The sequence below is a fragment of the Aulostomus chinensis genome, chromosome 2 (assembly GCF_037954235.1).
Source record: "Aulostomus chinensis isolate RoL2024-O1b breed Wild chromosome 2, RoL_Achi_v1.0, whole genome shotgun sequence".
Lineage (NCBI taxonomy): Eukaryota > Metazoa > Chordata > Actinopteri > Syngnathiformes > Aulostomidae > Aulostomus > Aulostomus chinensis.
In genome coordinates this window covers 18202356-18224950 of record NC_141321.1, presented here as the reverse complement: position 1 = coordinate 18224950, position 22595 = coordinate 18202356, and the positions used below count along the sequence as shown (strand labels likewise).

The 22595-nt window shown below is 39.9% G+C and overlaps 1 protein-coding gene across 12 annotated transcripts in view; it reads left to right on the top strand.

The window, feature by feature from the left end:
• tjp1a (tight junction protein 1a) overlaps nucleotides 1–22595 on the top strand; it is a 98949-nt gene that overhangs the window by 61279 nt on the left and 15075 nt on the right. For 8 of the 12 annotated variants that reach the window (XM_086182218.1, XM_086182244.1, XM_086182237.1 and 5 more), the window contains 14 exons: nucleotides 8326–8382; nucleotides 9664–9788; nucleotides 9935–10037; nucleotides 10189–10516; nucleotides 10758–10864; nucleotides 11543–11711; nucleotides 11897–12032; nucleotides 16249–16388; nucleotides 16940–17045; nucleotides 17325–17475; nucleotides 20578–20686; nucleotides 20792–21011; nucleotides 21218–21402; nucleotides 21792–21887. In XM_086182218.1, the coding sequence (XP_086038344.1) occupies nucleotides 8326–8382; nucleotides 9664–9788; nucleotides 9935–10037; nucleotides 10189–10516; nucleotides 10758–10864; nucleotides 11543–11711; nucleotides 11897–12032; nucleotides 16249–16388; nucleotides 16940–17045; nucleotides 17325–17475; nucleotides 20578–20686; nucleotides 20792–21011; nucleotides 21218–21402; nucleotides 21792–21887 (2032 nt within the window). The remainder of the gene's footprint in view (nucleotides 1–8325; nucleotides 8383–9663; nucleotides 9789–9934; nucleotides 10038–10188; nucleotides 10517–10757; nucleotides 10865–11542; nucleotides 11712–11896; nucleotides 12033–16248; nucleotides 16389–16939; nucleotides 17046–17324; nucleotides 17476–20577; nucleotides 20687–20791; nucleotides 21012–21217; nucleotides 21403–21791; nucleotides 21888–22595) is intronic. The other 4 variants (XM_086182212.1, XM_086182298.1, XM_086182291.1 and 1 more) reach the window with 1 other exon arrangement.

The window sequence follows — 22595 nt, the reverse complement described above, 5'->3', positions numbered from 1 at the left end:
TCGAGCTGTGATAATATTCTTGCAGGAAAGCAAAGGTGGGGTTGTGGATTTTGCTTCTCGTCACAAATTTAATTTGTGTGATGTATGAATGGGATCTTGGGGCACAGCTAGCAATGGATTTGGGAATTTTTTCCCCTTTTTTCTCCAATGGTTTTATTGTTCAGACCATTGGAAGTTGAGGCAGGTTGTTATCCATTCAAATTTAAAGGTGGAAAAAAAAAAAGCTTGAAGAGAAGTCCAAATGAGCCACAGTAGCACATGGAGAGAGGGAGGGACAGAGTATTTAATTTAACGAAATTAATTTGATAATGAATTTGTCTCTAGTCAAACTGAAGATGTTAGTTCAATTGACATCATGCCATTCCAGTCTGAGTCTACATTACAATAGATGTCGAGTGTTGGGAGATGTAGCCTGTGTAGTAAGAACATGGGTGTGTCATGCAAAGCTATTTTGTGTGTTTGCAGAATTTCAGTGTGAAACCAGAACTAACCTGATGAAATGTATACTGTGTAACAAACATATGAACCTTAGCTCAGACTGCTGTCTCTTGTCTCAGGTGTGACGCCTCAAATTAAATGTCACCTGCCTCAGCTGCAATATGTGACATTTGAGTCGTTTCGTCTGTCCAGGTCAGAATGAATACACATGCATGCTTACTTACATTGCTCAAATTACCTGTTGCAACAGTGCAGATTTTTTTTTTTCACTTGACATGAAACCACAGGCTCTGACATATGCATGCTAACATGCAAAGGTAACTGAAGTTACGTCAGTTACAATCAGAATATCCGTTCTGATGAATTTTCAGTGTGTTTCCCTGTCCTCGCGTAAGTGAAACCAAAGTGGAGGATGGTATAAAGGGGGAAGTCAGAATCCCAGCAGAAGATACTCCTCGCCTCTGTGACCTCAGCACTCTCCCTCTCTCTGTAGGCAGGGAACAGTTAGTGGGGTTGAGCCGGGATGACTTTGCTGCTGGATAAGCTGCATGTGAGATGCTAGCTGAGCCTTGCTGTGTCTCTGGGTCAGTGGATAATGGTGGACAGCCCTCTATGCATCAGCTTTGTGATGCTGCACTCTGGTCAGTGAAAATACATAATTTCCCAGAGCCAGCCCCTGACCTAGAGGCTAAAATAAAATTCTTGTTTTCATCAAAGAACAATCACGAGTTTACTGTTTGTTTTGTTTGTTTTTTTCATGAAATCTCTACATCAACACAAAGTTACGAACGCACATTCCAAATGTGTAAAGGTGACTACAGTCAGCAATCCAAGGTTTTCTCTGCCTGTTTAACTCAGATGGGCCACCAAAGCACAGAGACGATCAAATAAAAACATGTTTTTGTCAAGTTTTTGTCTTTTTTCTTTTTTTTTTTGACTTAAGCGCACAACGCTCAAAGGCTTGTGCACAATGTCAATCATGCACGTCATACAGCCTTTGCCATCTTTTATCTAAAAAGGAACGACCTTGTAATCAGATAAAACGTGTCAAGTAACGTGTTTTTTGTGTAGTAAAAGCAGTAACACAACTGGTTCAGGGTTGGATATAATCATGGTTTGATTGTCCCACAGCTTTAGCAGCGGGGCAGCTGAAGGCACATGTTCATAGATGTTCCCCCTGTGCCACTTGAATATTTTTCCAGTACTCTGTATCATGCCTGCTGACATCACAGCATTCTCCAGCCACCCGTCTGTCTCTCCATTCTTCTATCCATTACACTTTGTCTGCTTTTACGAGACAGAAGCAGAAGTAGACTTCAGAGGGAAGCATGGCTCAGATTAACGTTTTAATCCAAAAGCCTGGATTATAGGTTTTGTATTTTATTCCTACCCTCAACATTCAAGCAGTAACTCTCCATCAGATAGTTGTCAGTCAGAGGTGTGTGTGTGTTTTCTGTATGTTAACAGTCCTCGTGGAGGGGTTTTTGAGGGAGCTTTATGACAGAAGAGAGCTGCTGTTTGAGCCTAATTAACAGAAGCATATTCAAGCGTGTCAGCACTACAGCACATCACTGCTGACTGAGGCTTTACATCATCATCATCATCATCATCATCATCGTCATCTGCCTATTGGCTACTTGCCCTCATCTGCACATCCATGTGTATGCACACTTCTCACAGAACCTCTCTCTTCTCATCACGGTCACACAACCTGCCCTAAAAATGGCTTCTGCTGAGTGGATGTCCATCTGAATGTTCTGCAGATGTTTTTGCTTGGTTGGTTTTAAATTGTCTATTTCACATGATGGCACAGTGGACACAAATCTGTGAGGTAGAATCTAAAAGCTTACATTAGTAGCTGATGTGCATTTGCATTTGTTATCGAGTGCTTTTCCTCCAGAAAGACTGTGTGTGTGTGTGTGTGTGTGTGTGTGTGTCTAATTATGTATTGTTTGAGTGTACTACTGCTGCACACACTGCCCCACTCTTTCCTCTGGGTCCAGTTGATGGGTAATCAGTTGCCATGGATACAATTGCCCCAGTGATATGGCAGGCAGCTGGTACTGGGTGGTGATTTTGTAGGAGTTACCAGTCAGAATTTTGAACCTTGAATAATCTAAAAAAGTTTCCCTCTATCTTCTGATCTCTATGTACTCATGACCTTCAGCAACTTTCCCAGGTGTTTGTTATAGTGTCACCCCTCTGTAATATACCAGAACAGTTCTGTGCAAAAGTGTGAGTAGGGCTGAATTTCTACCTTTCACCGGTATTTCTGGGTCAGATGGTTTTTGTGACGTACAGTTAGAAAATGGAAATACAGGATCAGTTCTATAAGTGGCCTGCAGAGAGTCAGAATAAAGTCACAACAAGAATATACTGTATCTCCAGGTTTTCGTATAGCCACAAAAACAACTGAAAAAGTTTTGGAATTTTAAAGGAGACATTTCCAGGGCTGGAAAAAGGAAAGAAATGTGTATGAACCTTGTTTCTGATATTTCACAGCCCTCATTTTGACTAGAAAGACCACTTGGGCTCGTAACAGGCGACGGGCCGAAAGATAAGCGGAGCTATATGAGGAGGAATTTCCAATAGTGTTAACAGGGATTTCTGTTGGAAGCTGAAGCTATTTCCTGCAAACAGGAAACTGAGTGTTTTCCTGTGGGTGCTGTGGCTGCTCTTGCTTACATCCTGCCTCATGTTATCAAGGAGGGCAAGAACATTGACCTAATGCTGCTTTTTTTTTTTTTAATCTCACTGGCTGCTGCAAACCCACCTCACTATCCCATCCATTTTTTTTACCTCTGAATACCAAGAAATCCTATTTTCTTTTTCCCATCCATTCATAGTTTTTTTTCTCTCATTCCTCAAAAACTATTTTTATATTGAATGCACCCACAAAATGATATATTCCTGTCATTCAAATGAAGGGAGGTTGGATATGAAGAGTGCTGGAGTAATGAACAACAGGTCAGGGGCTTGTTTTGTGCTTTTCCTTGTAAACTTCTCAGTCAATTATGTTTTTCATAAAATGACCTTATATTCACCTTCTCATTGATAAGTTTCATTATTAAATTGACAAAGTAGTGTCTTTAAAGAGCCTATAGTTATCTAGTGCTGTGTTTTTGAATGCACATCTGTTTATTTGGTGTGTGTTGCAGGTCCTTCTGTCTGTGACTGTTCCTGGCTGAAAAGTTTGTTGAAACACTTGGCTTCTTCTTTATTTTGGATGACTATGAGAAGCATGCTCAGAGACTATCATGCCCGGCCCTATTTATCATAGCTTTCTGCAGCAGGTTATTATTGCCCATTTTGTCACTCATTTTTCCAGTCACTTCATCAGTATTCTCCAAAGAACTGGATTAGTCTGTGCCTTTGAAGAGCCTGAGTGAGCTGTTATCATCTGTACTGGACTGTGTGTTATGGGCCAGGCAGGCTGTAGTTTGAACAAAGAGGCCCTGTAGTGTTAGATCATAGCTACTGTGTGTGTGTGTGTGTGTGTGTGTGCGCGTGCGCGCGCATGCGTGTGTGCACACACATGTGTGTGGTTTGATGGCTGCTCTTTGTTTCCCAGCCCTGGGCCTTGCTGGCCAGAGCTCAAGCCTGACTAATATGGAAGTATAAATACACTAGGCTGCCGTCAGTTTGTGCAACATCAAGCACACCATTGTTTCACACTATTCTGTCACTTCAGAGATAAACCTGCTTTGTTCCTGTCAGTATTTTAATAATTTTTTTAACCCCAGAAACAGATACACACTTGTGTTCATGTTTTTCTACTCTTATCTGAACCCACATGTTTTGTGATCTTTGCTTTAGGGTGACCTAAGATATTCCCATAACATGATATAGGAGTGGACTGAGTCAGTATTGGCTACAGCAGGTCGGCTCTTTACTTGTCGGAAAACTTGTCTTAGGATTTCTTTTTATGAAAGATTTATGCTTTAGTATGCTTTTAAAACAACATGTTTATGATGCTTCTGAATTCAACTTGTAAATCGTAACTGTTTATGTTGGCATGAAAATGCATGGCTTTTTTTCACGGAGTACCTGCAGGAAATTAAAAAAGGATAAGGAAGTTACTTCTGTGTTGTAATAACTTATATGGCTTGAGGAAGATGTCTGGGCTACAAAGTACCAAAGTAACTGCCTGTATCCGTTCTTCCCAGCTATTTGTGTTGAAATAAATTAACACCAAACCAATAATCAATAACTTTGCAGTCCCTGCTGAACTTACCAGAGAACAGCCAGCTAGCATTTGCACACCTAGCAACCAAGGGCTAGTGTAATGAACACTTTATTTTTGCCAGCATGGCTGTGAAATAGGTCTTTAAATGTATCCAAAGTGGTCTTAGAACGAAATTTAAAAAGTCTTCAACTAAAAGTTAAAACCTGCCTGATACCTGTCTGATTCCCTCGCACCTCTGTCCTGCTGCTGTCCATCTCTCATGTGTGTTACACTGCTTATACTTTCACTCAGCCAGCTTGGTAATCGATGTTTCACACAGCAGTGATTTATTAGGATCATAATCTCCGCTGAGAGATTGTGGGATATTCTCTGGGGAGTAAATACACTAACCAGGCAACATCCAGTTTCTCATGTCACCATTTTACACGATTTGACCTGCCAGTCTTGAATCTGTCCTAAATACTGATATTTTTTTGTCAGCCTCTTTGGAGAAATGTTTATCTTCACATCCATTACAAGTCCATATGCTTGCTCATTCCAAAACCTACTATTCTAAATAGTGAAGTATTTTAGTGTAGCTATGATTAGTAATTCGGTGCTCTCTTTCCACTTGCAAGTTCAACCTAAATGCACATTGTACAATCATTGTCATGAAATCCTGTTTTGCAACATGGATATCAGAATCAGAATACTTTATTGATCCCCATGGGGAAATTAAGTCAGTCGCAGTTTTTCCAAGTACAACATTAGAATAGAAAAAGAACCATGTTAAAAAATGTTAAAAAAATAAATAAATGAAAAGGGCTGTGTCATTTCATGTTTTTTGCACCACCAAAGAGATAATGTGATTCCTGTTGTAGTTTTGTCTGTCTGTTTGCAGGACAACTTAAAGTAGTGGATAGATATTGATATACCCTCCATAACATAACAAGTTACTGTATATTTGACAGGAAATCAGTAATTGAGGTAACCTTAAAACTCTCTGTTTGATTCTGCTGTCTGTGTGCCATATCTGGCCCACAGCTGGTTAATTCTGTAAGTGAGCCTACACCCATGTGGCTCATACACTCTCACATAGCTTACCATAAGCCCTCCCTAGTAAGGCTTGATGCGTGGGTGTGTAGGTGGTGATGTGCCCTTTGGTAGAGCAAAAAACATCTACCAGTAATTGTCATGTTAGTTTTGTGAGTTTTATGAGCACAGAATAAGAGGAAACATGCCCCTCAATGAGTCATCAACTATATTTGTTTGTGTAGTTGTTTAAGCCCTCCCCCAAGCACCCACCAGAGCAAGGTGGAGTTCAAGGACAAGGCCTGCCTGATCACATGGCCCCACCCTGGTGTTTCTCATGGTGTGGCTTCCCTCAGTGCCTGGACTAATGGCTGAATGAACAGATGAATGGATGAATGAATATATTACTAAACACTTCAGAGAAATAGATGTGTTTTGGAATGTTAGAGGGAGCTGTGGTAAAATGGGTCAGGTCCCTTCACACAATAGTGACATTACTGTGGGAGTTGTACGGGTAGACAGGGGATGGGGAGGGTAGATAGTGGGGGACACCCAAGCTCTCTGCGCCAATTATGGACATAAATAACATCCACACAGAGCTTTCATGGAAATTAGGGTCAAAGGGTTAACTGTGTATTGAAGAGGTTCAGGCCAGTTGATTCATTGTTATATCAGACAGAGCAGTGAAAGGAAAAGTTAGGCGCACAAACCCAGATTAGGAGGCCTACAGTAAGTGCAACATAGTTGGTGCTTGCTGAAAAATACCCATTAACATTTTCAATGCCTGGGGTCACATGCTCAAATTGCCTCTTTTACTGGTCTTGTCTCCACAACCTGAAGTAATGCACTCTACAGTCAATGAGATCCTCACACTATGAAGGAAAATGTTTTGCGTGTGTGTATGTGTGTGTGCGTGCGTGCATTCAACCAACAGTTGTGTCTATTGTAACAGCTGTCAAGTCCTTCCCTCAGTCACATAATTGACTTTTCTCCTTAAGTTATTTGTGTTCATAATAAACTGACACTGACTCTTCAGTTTGCTGTGCAGGGTCTCTCCTCTAACCTGTGTCAACAAACACTAGACTCTTGTGGACCATTTGCTTCTCTTTACCTACGGTTGGCAGCATCGCCATGTTGAACTGTAACTTCATATTAGTGAGAAGAGAAGGTGATGACAGTAATGACTATGATGATGTTGAAGATGATAGAGATGGTTGGGGCATAATATGATGATTAAGGGTGGAGGGAGAGAGATTTTCTCAATGATAGGGTGGACGGCTGACATGGTGTGTTATTTAAAAGGCTGACTCTAGAAGATGTAGTAAATGAGCACTCTATCACATCTGACGGTGTTTATGTCTTCTTCTTCTTCCGTCGCTGCTGCCACAGTGGACCGTCGTTAGCACACTGCCACAGACAGCTGTACCATGACTCCCTGCAGGCAGACAGCAGTGTTCCTCCTTCAGCTGGGGGGAAGCAGAGCAGAAATTCAATGTAATGCCGAAGACCCAGCACGCAAATTTGGAGAACATCTGCTGTTTGAGACATGAATCAATGAGTTTAGGTGAAGCATCTGTTTTAGTCGATCAAACCAGAATCATGCAGCAAACTGTGTTGCTAATTCTTTCATTCCACTGACTTTTAGTTGTAGCCCTAATTATCACCTCCTGCTGTTCTAATGTTGGAAGTTGTTTGGCCTTTTGCTTTTTGTAGGGGGGAAACAAACTTTTACTGTCTTGAAGACATCAAAAGTAAATAAAATCAAGCTTATAATAACGGAGGAACCATGGTGATGTTTGATGGAAATGAGTTTGAGAATGATTGAAAGCAGGAGATGCTTACCTGGCATCATTTTAATCCAATGTGGTGGGTCGGAGGAGCAGCTACCTACCTATGGCTTTGCTTCCGCTCTCTTGGATGACCCAGCTGGGAATGATATGCGAGTATTGCCATCAGTTTTGTCAATCTCAGTCTCGGGCTGCTGTTTACTCTTGTTTTCATTCATCATCTTCTCACGTGATGCAAATAAAGAACAGAGTCTGTCTGCTTAAAAAAATCTTAGCTTGAATGAACTCAACAGTGAATGGAAACATTGAGTATCCATGCTGTTTTACATATCACTGTTATGTAATGTTATAAACAATGTCTTGTCTGCAGAATTTTACGAGTCTGATTTTTTTCTGTGCTACTTAATTATGAATCCCGGTTTGCATGCTACGTCAGGGTTGGTGACATGGCACCTACTGAGGCAGCAGCAGCTTAAAAGGCACGAAAAGTCATAGGTACACAAGTTAATACCTCATAATAAATGATTTGATAAATATATCGTATCATGATAATCCCTATGCGTGAATGTAATTTCTAGAATTATGTTGAAAAGTGTGAGAAAAAATTACCAAGCTCACAATCTTGTGCATGTAAAATAACCAAATGCATAATGTCATGTGGGACTGAACAATTATTAAAGTGCAATATCAGAATCAACGGAACTGCAATTTTTGGATTAAGGGAAGCCTGCCTCATAACATACCATTATAAATGAACCATTATGGTGACACAGATATGCCGCTGTCTGTAATTGCTCTGAATGTAAGGGAACAAGCTCAACTGATATATACACGAATGCATATTTATAAATATATATGATAAATTGGTCCCGAGATATTTAATACTTCCTTCTTGTGTTTCAGAGTGCAGCGATGGAGGAAACGGTCATATGGGAACAGCACACGGTGACCCTTCACAGGGTAGGTGTTTACAACTCTTCAATCCACTCTTCCCTGTCTTCTCTCTATTGTCTTTTTCCCCGCTCTGTCTGTCTCTGGTATCCTAAGCCTGCAGTATGTATGATGGCTTCTGCACTTTTTCCCTCCATTTTTCTTCCTTGTCTTCTACCAAACCCTGTCACTTCTCTCTGCACTAAGAGGGCAAATTGTAGGAGCAGGATGTGTTGTACTGAAACAATAGTCAGGGAGCACAGATGGCAGGAAACAAGTCTAAGGAAGACAAAAAAACAGCATCCACTTCCTTACTACTTCTCTTCACTTCCTTCCTGTTGGATTTACACAGCTCAAGGGAAAGAGGGGATGACAGGACAATCTTTGGCCGTGTGTATTATCACATTTTGAAAGATGCGCCTCTTAATCATTGTAGATGAGGTTGTAATGATGAACCTTTGTCTTTTCTGGTTTTAAAGGCTGCATCGCTAATAATAGTAGTCGTATTTATCAGCAACCTTTTTTAAGCATTTATCTAAAATCTTTGTGTTCATATGTGTTGAAAGTACCAACAGTCTATCCCTGCAACATTGTCACAATATTGTGATTGTTATTTGGTGAAAAATATTGTGCTCTTTGATGTTTTCAATGTAGCCCAGCTCTACGAGTAAAAGTATGATTGGACATATTGTGATGATTAATAAGTCAACTGATATGAAAATTGTTAACATCCAGTGGATGGATCCATCACCCCCTCTGGCACAAGTACCCCAAATATATTGATACACATCATGTTTTTTAATGGCGAATGTCTTAATGTATTTTGCCTCTAGACAGTAAAGTCTAGTTAGTCGATGCCATTGTGCCCAGGGATTGTTCCAGAGTACCTGTCTAGACTGGCCTGCTTGCTGTAATCTAATTAGTAGCAGCTTTATTGAGCCTGAAGAAGCGGCCCAGTGTGGGCTGCAGCTTTCCCGGGTTGTTGTGGTTTTACTACGAGCCGAACATTGACAGAAACACAACACTTTTAAAAACATTAAACTTCTTGATTTGTAGCAAAATAAAAGGCAAATGTATAGCCTAGTAGTTATACACAGTAAGTGCGCCAGGCTTTAAAGGGCATCTTTACAAATTACACAACCTTACCCAATTAATTGTTCAATTGATCATTTTCCTGCTGAGAGCCTATTAGACTGTCCGTTTAATCCATCTGCCATTGATCCCATATCAGTAATGTGTGTGTGTGTGTGTGTGTTCGTGTGTGTGTGTGTGTGTGTTTTTGTGTGTGTGTGTGTGTGTGTGTGTGTGTAGGCCCCAGGATTTGGGTTTGGTATTGCTATCTCAGGAGGGAGAGACAACCCTCATTTCCAAAGTGGAGAGACATCCATTGTGATTTCGGATGTCCTGAAAGGAGGTCCAGCGGAGGGACTGCTGCAGTAAGTTCATGTTGCCATCAATATTTAAGTAATGATGATGCTGGAGTTGCAGCTGTATTTTTATCATGTATAGTTGAAGACCACTCTGATGTGCATTGGGTAAATCCCCATTCATGCATAGCCGGTTGTTTTATCAAATGTTTCAGAGAGAATGATCGGGTGGTAATGGTCAATGCAGTATCTATGGACAACGTAGAGCATGCATACGCTGTGCAGCAACTACGCAAGAGTGGCAAAAATGCAAAGATAGTAAGTTCAAGATTCACTGACACCGAATGAGACCCTTGATGAGCATGATTCAAAGTTTTGTTCACTCTCATATTGCTGTTTTGCTTGGCAACATTCACATAAAAAAATAATACTGGAGTCTTGACACTCAAAACTTCCTTTCAATTCAAAGACTATTCGTAGGAAAAGGAAAGTGCAGATCCCTGTTTCTCGGCCAGGGGACAGGGAGACGATGTCGGAGCATGAAGAAGAGGACAGTGATGAGGAAGATGGCTATGAGCATCACAGTGGTCGTGCTGGCCAAAGTGCCTATGGAGGAGCGAGTGGAGGCACTGGCACTGGTAGGCGTCACGATCGTGAACGCAGCAGCAGTGGCAGGCGGGATAACAGTGCCTCGCGGGAGAGGAGCATCTCACCGCGCTCTGATCGCCGATCACAAGCCTCTTCTGCTCCCACCAGGCCTGCTAAGGTCACACTTGTCAAGTCCCGCAAAAATGAAGGTGGGCAACACAATGTCCAAAGAGGATACAGTGTGTGTGTGTATATATATGTATATGTATGTGTGTGTGTGTGTGTGTGTGTATATATATTTATACACGTATATGTATATATATTTCTCAAATGTGCTATTATTTCAGCTGAAGTGAAGTTGGATGTTGAATCTGTTGGCAGAGAATCAAGTCACAACTGCATTGATCCACTCTGTTTACATGACTGTGTTATGCCTTTCAAATCTGAAAGCAGAATATGGACTGCGGTTGGCCAGCCACATCTTTGTGAAGGACATCTCTCCTGAGAGCCTTGCTGCCAGAGATGGAAACATCCAGGAGGGAGATGTTGTACTGAAGGTAAGAGAGTAGAGAGCACAGTTAGTATTCCTGAGTGATACGACGCTTTAAAAAACAAAACGGTGGTGGAATGAACATTGGATGTGAAAAAATGAAAGTGATAGGAAGAGTATGAGGCCATGAAAGTTTTTGACTAAAAACTTTCACTTGTTTGCTGTTGTAATCATTGAGCTCTTGTGGCTCTCTGGTTAAGGTCACAGTTGATTAGTATGCAGGCTCACTAGCAGAAATACCACACATTCCATTTCTCCCTTCAGTTTAATTCACTCAATCTCTTAGGAGCAAAAAAATCCTCATTCTCAAAAATGATGCATTCAAAACTTCTAATATTTGACCAGTATTAATAAATATTTGAAAAAAGTGGTTTCCTTCCCCAAAATAGAGCATTTATTTGCTTATATTTCAGACAGCCTTAAATTATTATAATTTTTTCCAGTTCCTTCTCCCTTGTTCATCTTTTGAAGTGTAACTAATTTAATGTCGTAATTAAAGCTACCGAAGTAATAGCAGTTTGTCATTGTTGCTGTCCATGTCATTGTCATTGCCATTGACTTTTTTTTGTGTGTCAGAAACTCATCCGCTGGTTCAGACTAAAGTAAACTTGGCTTGTGCTGTGAATATCACTTGTTTCCTCTGGCCTTCTACTGAACCACTCCTTCCTTTCCTTTCCTCTGCCAGATCAATGGCACAGTTACAGAGAACCTATCACTGATAGATGCCAAGAAGCTGATTGAGAGGTCAAAGGGCAAGTTGAAGATGGTGGTGCAGAGAGATGAGCGAGCCACACTGCTTAACATTCCTGACCTTGACGATAGCATCCCGTCAGCTAATAACTCTGACAGAGATGGTGAGTTTGCATCTGGTGAATTAGCTGCATTTGTGTTTTTACTGAAGATAAATCTATATATTTATTTATGCACTGAGAAGTAATTATCTCAGTCAACAGGTACCATTGCTTTCTGGATGTTTTAACACTTTCTTGACTTACTTTATTGATGAGATGCTAATGAATATTTCATTTAAATTTCACAGACATTTCAGAAATACATTCCCTGACATCAGATCATTCCAACCGATCCCACGGGCGAGGTAGTAGATCACGCTCGCCTGACAAGACCGAGCCATCCGACCATCTTCGTCACTCACCTCGGCAGATGAGCAATGGCAGGTAAGTTAAGTACATGTATGGACACATGATTGAAAATCTGCAGATGGTACATATGTCACACACGTCACAGTCATACATGCAAACTCCCACTAGTGCAACTTCATACATCATCTTCACATCCACAGTTTGGCTGCTGAGTAAGTGCCTCACACCACTAATGCTAAATCAATAGATAAAGACGTACATGCATAAACCATCACACTCCCAATGGAGTCATCGATGGGTTCTGATAATGGGAAAGGGGGAAGGGACTATCGATCCACCTCCTGGTTGACTAGGATCCCTTTTTTTTTACACATACACAGCTTATTTCTGTGTAATCATTTTAACCAACAGAGAAGCAACCGCATAGTTGTCGCATTCTACGTAGTTGTCAGCTTATCATGGAGGTCACTGTTGTTGGAGAGCAGCTAAACACATGCACAGTACAAGGTTTAAAAGAAAAACAAATGCATCAATGAATAATGAAGAAGCCTGCACATCTCCTCCAAGTCTAATGAATTTATTAGATAAAGTTTGGATCTTCATCAGTGTCAAAAAGCATGTCACTGATGACATTACTTAAAAAGTGCTGCTTTCATGGCAATTTTCTGAACATGTTCTATATCCATATATGTTAATGCCCCCATCATCTTCAACTACCTCATCTGGCTGTGAGTTGTAATCTCGAGTGACTGGTAGCTGATACACCCAAAGATGGACAAAAGCACTCAGTTACATGTCAAGGAAACACGATACAGGTCAGGCATTGTAAACACAGCAGTGGAGACAAACAGATTAACCATGGTTAAATGGGGCAAGAGGACTGGTAGACAAAAACTCTGCACTCAGAGGAGTGAAGACGGCTGATAAATTAGGATTGGAGAATAAACACTTGTAATTTTTGGGAACTAACCATGCTACTGACGTCACTGACTGAAACTTAAAAATATGACACCAGGAGCTTCCCTTAAACTAACCAGAGGTGTTAAATGGCAATTTACTTGAGAAGTTTGTCGTCTTGAAGAGATGGAGGTCACGCTTTATGAGATATGTGTGTTAAACCTGCTGTTAATAATTAACTCTGTACCTAAAGGGCAAAATATCCTACTGGAACAGGTATCCATCCCCAGGAAATCTGAAATTAGCTGGGCAGTAGCTCTGCCAAGATGTTACCTGCAGTATTTCTAGATTTTGCACAAATCGCTGTCTTAGGATCTGCTCTCGTAGCTCCAGGATGCTAGCTCAGTGCACCTGTGTTTGTTCCATCAGATGGCAACGTGTGTCAGAATGTCTAATAAACCAGCAGGTTCACTCACAGATTTCTTCCAGTGTAACAAAGAGTATTTATTTATGTGGCCAGGATGTTTTTTTTACGTATGTGTCAATTAAATATGTGATTTTCACATTCCATCCCAAATTTTGTACACAATACCAATTTAATTCCCCCATGGATTCTCCAAGGAGGAGTCACATCTCTTATACATGGTGTTATGCTTGAAGAAGTAACAGAGGAAATAACAGTCCAACTGTTACTAGACTGTGATGTAAGACAATGCTTTTATCTCCCAGTTAGGGAGGGGTAAAGGAATTTGACATACTTCCCACAGTGTTTTGCCCCAAGCCAGATGGTTCGCTGAACCTGATTGGCTGTAGGGCTTATAGGCATTCTTTTCCCCAGGACAAGACGCTACTTCGTGTTTTTGAATAGACCAGATCATTAAAAGCGCCCTTCATCCAAAGCATCTCCTGGTGAGCATGAGCGAACTTTCTGCTCAGCTTCTCTGTTGTTTTTCTGAGACTTAAACTCAAAGTCCTCTTAATAGGCATCATGGTACAACTTACAGAGACGTATGTGTAAGTAATTCATTTTTTTTCTTTTAAAATTTCTGCTTTTATATATGACATGTTTGATTGTCAGTTCAAAGGGAAATTTTCTATTTCATGTGTTTGTTTTGCAATAAAATGTTAGTATGTCGGGCCAGTTTTTTTGGAGTCAAATTCTGCATGTAAACCTGCAGTTCGTAAAGTGAATTCTGATGGGTATGAGATTATGGAGACCAGGAAAGTGTTGAGATTCTCTTGCAATTGTTACATCACTCTCCATTTTATCAGCAGTATTACATCAATGTGAAATTGCAAGAAAACATTGTAGATTTGTTTTTTCCTGTACCTATTAAAATGGATAGTTCAAACTTATTTGCATCCATGATCCTTGAGTTAAAAAACAACACATTTTTATTCAGGAAACACTGAGTATTCTTAAAATATCCCTGGAAACTCCTCAGAGCACACAGCTGGCAAGCAGATGGAGCCAGTGTAGCAGGTAAAAAGACCTGCTCTGCCGATGTGTTGCCCGGCTTACATACCTGGTGTACTTTAAAAGTAAGAATGTGTAAGGGGGATATTGAACGAAGGCGTCTGCCAAATGTTCTTTCAGTATGAAGCTGTTTTTAGCACAATTTGGCAGCAAGGAACAACAGATTTTGGACGCACCAACATCTCTCTCATTCTGTTTCTCTCACACACACACACACACACACACACACACACACACACACACATTTACAGTCTTTCATTCATCCATAACACTCACAGACCACATAAACATTCTATGCCTCCCTCTCTTAATCCTTGTTTTAATCCTTGAACTGTGGCATCACCAAATCCTGCAGGGGTCTGATGCTGATACTGCTGATGAACCTGTGGTCAGAAGAGCTTTCTCAGGCAACAATTAACAATAGTCAGGAGCTAAACAACTAAACTCTTAATATTTAGTACATTCAAGACCATAATGATGTACACTTTTGTTTTTGCATCTGTGTGTTATTGTGTATGACAACAAGCAACACTGACTGCAGTGCATAGAGAAAGAGAAAAAAAATTGAATAGATATGAGAGAGTTTGAGCTGGTGGTTCAGTCAACACACTTAAAATCTTCTACAAAAGCACCTGAATACAGCTCAAGCACTGTGCCGGCAGTCAGTCATGTGACTAGTTTGGAATTTTAAGCAGCAGAGCCCTTTCTACTCTGTTAGACGTCGTTTACCCCTTTCTCTCTCGCTCATGCTCTCTCTCACCCCCCCCACCACCCCCCCCTCCACCACCCCCCATAGATTTGGATTGTTTACTTCATCCAGGTTGAAGAGGAACTGGGATTGAGCCGTATCATAACTTGAGAGTTTATATTGGGAGAGATTGGGACTTGGTTTCTGACAGTGTGCTTTTATTGAAAATTAGTGTACAGTTAAAAAAAAAAAAAAGATATTTGAAATACAGAAAATTACAGTTGAAATTAAGATCCATCCATCCATCCATTTTCTTCCGCTTATCCTCACGGGGGGGGGGGGGGGGGGGGGGGGGGCTGGAGCCTATCCCAGCAGCTTTTGGGCGAGAGGCGGGTTCACCCTGGACAGGTCACCAGTCCATCACAGGACCAACACATTGAGACAGACAACCATTCACACTCACAGTCACACCTACGGTCAATTTAGAGTATCAATCAGCCTCGTCCCCTCTTGATGTCTTTGGACTGTGGGAGGAAGCTGGAGTACCAGAGAGAACCCACACAGGGAGAACATGGAGACTCCACACAGAAAGATCCCGTGCTGGAGCTGGGGTCAAACCTGGAACCTTCTTGCCATGAGGCGACAGTGCTGACCACTGCACCACCGTGCTGCCCTTGAAATTAAGATTGTATACCAATAATCATGGTAATAATAATCATTATAGAATTCTTTTATTCTTTAATTAATTATATCAAATGCAAGCATTTTTAGAGAGCGTTTGTAAAAACACATTTACTCGTATGAATGTTAATTTATTATTTAATAAGTTCATACATTTGCCCAGCCTTAGTGTTTTTTTAAGAGATTTCATTGTAATTAGTTGTGAACATTATGTGTCGATGACGGTTCAAATAAACATACAACTACAATATCTTTGAAAGGTTTATGACTTAAAGCCAACTTTGAGAAAAGCCCACATCTTGCTGTTGTGTCTAAGTCTCCATTTATTTACCCGAGTGAACTAATCCATGCTACATGCTCATGTCCTGTGTATCTTTCTGGTGAGTGCATTATTGCATCATAGATGTGGTAGACACAGACGGGTCATTGTTACACACTGTAAAAAGCGCTTTGTTGCAGTCTTTAAAGAAACAGTCTTACTTGAAATTTAAACAGTCAATATAGTGCTGACAACCCAGATGTTCATGTGTTTTTTGTGTTCACCTCAGCCATCGCAGTCGAGATGAAGAGCGCCTGTCCAAACCGGGAGTTATGTCCACACCGGTCAAAAGCTCTGATGATGGTGTCTTGTCTCAGGCCAGTGACCAAGCCAGCTCCAGAGATGACAAACAGTTACCTCCGCTGCCTGGTACGGAGTTTTCTACCCATCAGGCTTTAGGGATTAGTGTTGTCTCTCCCATCTGCTCTTTGGTGTTCACCATCTTTTCTATTTGTTCATCTCATTGCCAAATGCCATCTATCTGCCAGTGTTAACCATCTCTTATTTGTCAGTGTCTAAAGAAATTTGAATATGTGTAAAATCATCACCAGGACTACCATGGTTATCCATATAATGCTCTCACTTCTACCACCTGACAAGACTAGATATTGTTAGTTGCCTGAAATTGCCTGCACTAAATGTAGCGCGCTCACCCTCACACCATCATTCAAACAGCCTTTAGCGATATAGAAGAAACCAATATTGCTGCCATAAAAAGCACTGGAGAAAAACAATGGGGATCCAGCTTAGACCATATTAAGTACATGCATTTCTTGATTGTGTGAATGGCTGTGTTGTCCCTGACACGTCTTGGTGGATATAATGCCAAAACCCACACTGCTCTGAGCAGCATTAATCCTGGATTTCTTCGCTCAACGTGTGAGTTAACCCCTTCTGTGCTGTGTTTGTATTTATGGCAGAACCAAAGCCAGTTTATGCACAGCCTGGTCAGCCTGATGTGGACCTGCCAGTCAGCCCCTCTGATGCTCCTGTACCCAGCGCTGCTCATGATGACAGTATTCTCAGGTAATGACCTCCATGTTCTCATCCAAAGCACAATAATATACATACTAACATATTGGCACATACACTTTGAAAATGAATTGTTTCTGTGACAAATTTGAAATTTAGATCAGACTAGTTCAGAAATTCTCATCAGCTCGTGTTTCGTCTTTATTTTTGCACCGCACAGTTTGTTTGAATAACAGGCTGTGTTTTGCTCTCTGTCTTAGGCTGATTGTTTTCAAGACTGAGTTTGTTGATCTCTGTGTCTTATTCCATCTCTCCACCTGTTTTCCCATGTAGGCCGAGTATGAAGCTGGTCAAGTTCAAGAAGGGAGAGAGTGTCGGTCTGCGGCTAGCAGGAGGGAACGACGTGGGAATTTTTGTGGCAGGAGTTTTGGAGGACAGTCCTGCAGCTAAAGAAGGCCTAGAAGAAGGAGACCAGATTCTCAGGGTAATCAGCACTTCAACAATAACTGTGTTTAATTTTAATTGTCAAGCTACTTTTCAGCAAACTGTGGAAATGTTGCAAAAAAAAAAAATGCATTCCCTGCATTTCCATCAACTGGTTTACAGTGTTTAGATAAACTTTGTAGATGGAGGTGGGGCTGTGTTACTTCTAGTTTACAAGTTGTAATTGCCAGCTAGTCCAGCCAGTCAGTCAAGTAATTTAAAGATTTGTAACATCAAAGCTGATTAGAAATGGGGATTTCCATCTCAATTCGGCCCTTTTACTCTTTAAAAAAAAAAAAAAAAATATATTATTTAATATATATATATGTATATATGTATATATGTATACGTATATATATGTATATATGTATATATGTATATATGTATATATGTATACGTATATATATGTATATATGTATATATGTATACATATATATGTGTATATATATGTATGTATATATGTATATATGTGTATATATATGTATATATGTGTATATATATGTATATATGTGTATATATATGTATATATGTATATATGTATACATATATATGTGTATATATATGTATGTATATATGTATATATGTGTATATATGTATGTATATATGTGTATATATATGTATGTATGTATGTATATATGTGTATATATATGTATGTATATATGTATATATATGTATATATGTGTATATATATATGTGTATATATGTGTATATATATGTGTATATATGTGTATATATATATGTATATATGTGTATATATATGTATATATGTATATATGTGTATGTATATATATGTATATGTATATATGTGTATATATGTATGTATATGTATATATATATGTGTATATGTATATATATATGTGTATATGTATATATATATGTGTATATATATGTATATATATATGTATGTATATATATATGTATATATATATATATATATATATATATATATATATATATGTCACGTCTGCATAAAAACCTTTGTAAAATTGATGGATTATTTTTGTTCCATCACTCTTTTCAAATGTGATAGATTGAAACCTGACAAATATGCAATTAGAATCACATGAATCAAAAACAAGAACCAGTTTTCTTCAAAAAAAAAAATCATAAATTGTGGCATGTGTGTTTAAGTGAATCCCTGCACACAAGGATTCACTTAAACCCTCTGCAGTACATTCTCTCTAAAGAAACCTCATTAGACATGCACTGCATTTGCTGTTTCAGCATTGACACATGACAAATATTTTAGGAAAGGACAATATCACTAGGATTTTCTATTTATACATTTAGATGATTGGAGCATGTAATTGTTTCATTTTAACAAAGGAAGTAGTCTATTTGTATATCAATTTTGTATATAAACTGGCTCACAACCAAGGCTGTCCTTTCTCTGAACCATTAGACAAAGTGCTCCAAGAAGAAAAATCTCCTCGGGCTGCATTATCACATATCAAATATACCAAGCCTTGGCTGAAAAGGCATGGACAGAGAGCAGAACCTGCTTTCCCTGAAGAACTTCATAAGATTTTGTTCACATGTAAAGTATGTGTATTTGCTCATGTAGCTTTCAAGACAGTTGCATGTAATTGTTCTGTCACAAGTTAGAGACATTCAGAAAGTATCAATAGTTCAATCATCATACAAAGGTGGGAGGAACATCTGGTGTTTTTGTCAAAGAAGCTGTAACTGCCCACACTAACTTTGATGATCCATAACTAAACTATTCCATGGCTACAATAGTTTGATTGCTGTTGATACACATACTGGGGAATACAGTACAATGTATCTGTCAGTCCGTGAGTCATCCCAAGCTCTGCCTGTGTCAAAACTCCCCTTGTTTCAGATACAATAGAGGCCGTTCTTGCTCTTTGACCTCGGCAACAGTTGTCTTTCTGTTCCACTGAACACTAGAGTAACATTGTTGATGGATGATGGAAACCCTCTTGATGTCAGCCTTGGATCCATTTTAGCATGTTTGTACAGCAGCAAAGGATGGCACCCGCAGTGTTAAATGCTGTGTAGTTTGACCTTCAGCTAGCAGCAGATTACTTAGCAACGCAGGCCTGTTTTCTCCTGACGATAACTATTACAGTTTTGCTTTTATCTGATGAAGAATACAAGGTCTTATGTTCCCTCCAGTGTACAGCCTGGATCACTTTTTCTTTTTTTGTGTTCTTCCAACTGTACAAACACATCTTGAGACTTCCAGGACATTGTTTTCCATCTTTAGATTGTTTTTCTTTGGTCACGGTGTTCTCCTGGAGATAAAGACGTCAAGCCCTCCCAGTTCTGGGAAGGATAAAGGTGTCATTTTGAGGTTCGGTGATTCTGTCCATGTGTTTCTGTTTCCCCTGTTGCCCCTCAAGCAGAGTCAATAAACAGCATTTATTGTGTTTGAGACAGCAGCCGGAGGTGAGGAGGAGGCAGCTCAGTTTTAGCGGATGTGCATGGACCAGCTTCTGTTGAGGAGCCAGTTTGTTTGTTTTTTTTCTTCCGTATTTCCTCCTCTGTAGGAAATCACATGATGTTTTATGTGGTTTGCAATATTGTCCAAAAGTAGCTCAGGACCTAAGGGCTGCACTTATTGCTTAATCTGCTGATTATCTCCTCTTCACAGTCATAAAACTAAAAGAAACATGCACATGATGAAGGCTTGTTTCCTGTTGTTTTTGTTGTTGTTGTTGTGTCTTTTTTAGTCTAAAATCCAAAGGCAATTACAATTTTAAAAAGAAAAAAAATAGCTGTAAATCATTGTAAACAAGAACCAGAATAATTTTTACTGAAAAAATACTCCAGTGGAAGGTACTGAGAGAGTGCATATCTCCCCAAAGGCCATATGATGTCCTCAAAGCTGGATCTGTTCCAAATTCTAAGCAATTGTTCGTCAACGTAAGGTCTATCAACCGCCTTCGCTGAGGAAATGATCAAATCAGTTTCCGGTCATGAACACAATAAAGAAGATGAAAGAAGTTGGAAATTGCTTACAAAATCCACATTTTCCAAGCATGGCATTCATGATTTGCGATCTTATTAGAATCAGGTTGTCCTACAATAGGCTGAGATTAAGGATCCATAATTTACCTCTCCTTCTTTGAATCCATAGGTGAACAACGTGGACTTTGCTAACATCATCAGGGAGGAGGCTGTGCTGTTTCTGCTGGATCTCCCAAGAGGAGAGGAAGTTACCATCCTGGCTCAGAAGAAGAAGGATGGTGAGTGATGCCAGTGGGAAGCTTTGACTTCAGTGACAAGTGACTTGCATGCCTTTTAAAAGTGTTACTGCAATCCTTTCTGTTACTGCTCTGCCTTATCTGCAGTGTATCGGAGGATAGTTGAGTCAGACGTGGGGGACTCCTTCTACATTCGCACACATTTTGAATATGAGAAAGAGTCACCATATGGGTTGAGCTTTAACAAGGGCGAGGTGTTCCGTGTGGTAGACACCCTGTACAATGGCAAACTAGGCTCCTGGCTTGCTATTCGTATTGGCAAGAATCATCAGGAAGTGGAGAGGGGCATCATTCCAAACAAAAACAGGTAAAAGAAGTCTCAAGTCACACCTTTACCTGTGTATCTTGTTTTTGCACTTTGTGAATGAGTAAGGGTGGTGGCGGTTACTCACAGTTCTACATGTCTTCACTTTTACTCTAGAAACTTTCATACTCATTTCCTCAACTATACAAGTCAGTTGACACTTTTAGACACTTTTACTTAAAGTTACGTCCAACTCTTCTTTGCCTCAGAGCCGAGCAGCTATCCAGTGTGCAATACACACTCCCCAAAACACCAGGGGGCGACAGAGCCGATTTTTGGAGATTCCGTGGACTGCGAAGCTCAAAGAGGAATTTGCGGAAGAGCAGAGAGGACCTCTCAGCTCAACCAGTTCAGACCAAGTTCCCAGCCTATGAGAGGGTGGTGCTGAGGGAAGGTACGATCACAGATGCCAAGGCATTTACAGTCATCAGCTAAAGACTCACGCGTGCATTGTATTTTATTTTAAGGCATAAATTTACACCTAAAAGTCAAAGTCCATCCTTGATACGCACGAGTTTAAGCTAGCTGAGTTCCTGTTTTGTTTTTTGTTTTTTTTGCTTTATAGCGTTTTTCTTTTGTTTCATATGTACAGAGTAGATGTTGTTCATTACAGAAAATATTAAGTAATAAGTACATTAGTTGTAGGAAGCCAGTTATCTTACTGCACAACCTCCTGTAATATATTGAAAGGTGGTAATCCAATACAGTGTGTTGTGTCTGCAAATTTTGATGAAATGATACTAACCTTTGCTAAAACGCACGACATGTCCTTGTTGATGACAGCTGGGTTCCTGAGGCCTGTGGTTATCTTTGGGCCAATAGCAGACGTGGCGAGAGAGAAGCTGGCAAGGGAGGAGCCTGACATTTTTGAATTAGCAAGTAAGTAGAAAATCACCAGTCTGCCTCTGTTCATGTTGAGTTTCTAGGAACTATTGGAGACTAGACTCTTACCTAATGCGTTAGCATTACTAAAGCTAAGTATTAACACCCAGTAAAAAGGTATCTGTCAAATATTCTCTGTTGCAGCTTGAGAGATCTTGAATACAGTACCTCTTTTTATAGACTCTACGCTTTAAAAGTTCTGTTTTAACTCTGCAGTTCTTTGAGCAGTCTTATTGTTTTTGGAGTGGATGTCTCAACAGCTGTAATACATTAATGAAGGGATAAGTAGAAGGGGGAGTTATGTACAATTTGTGTTGTTGTGAGGTTTGAAAGATATATTTAGCACAGATAAATTTCATTTTACTGGTGGTTCTTCAGCATTCATCATTTCACTAGTGACTTCTCTCCCACTTTTAAAATGATCTACTTTGTTTTGGCATTGGCCTGACAATGCACCGACAAAGAGGCAGTGTTAGACTTAAATCCTGAGAGAGACACTTTAACTTGAGTCTGTGATTTTTATTTGTCAGGTAAAGAAAACAGAAATGTCAAGTAGACTGTAGGATTGTAACTAGGGATGCACCAACGTCTGGGCCAATACTGATGTTTGAAATAGAAATTAGGACAGATGTGGGTTTTTTAGCCCACTTTTTGTGGAAAGACAACAACAACAATAATAATAATAATCTTTGTTTATGGTGCACT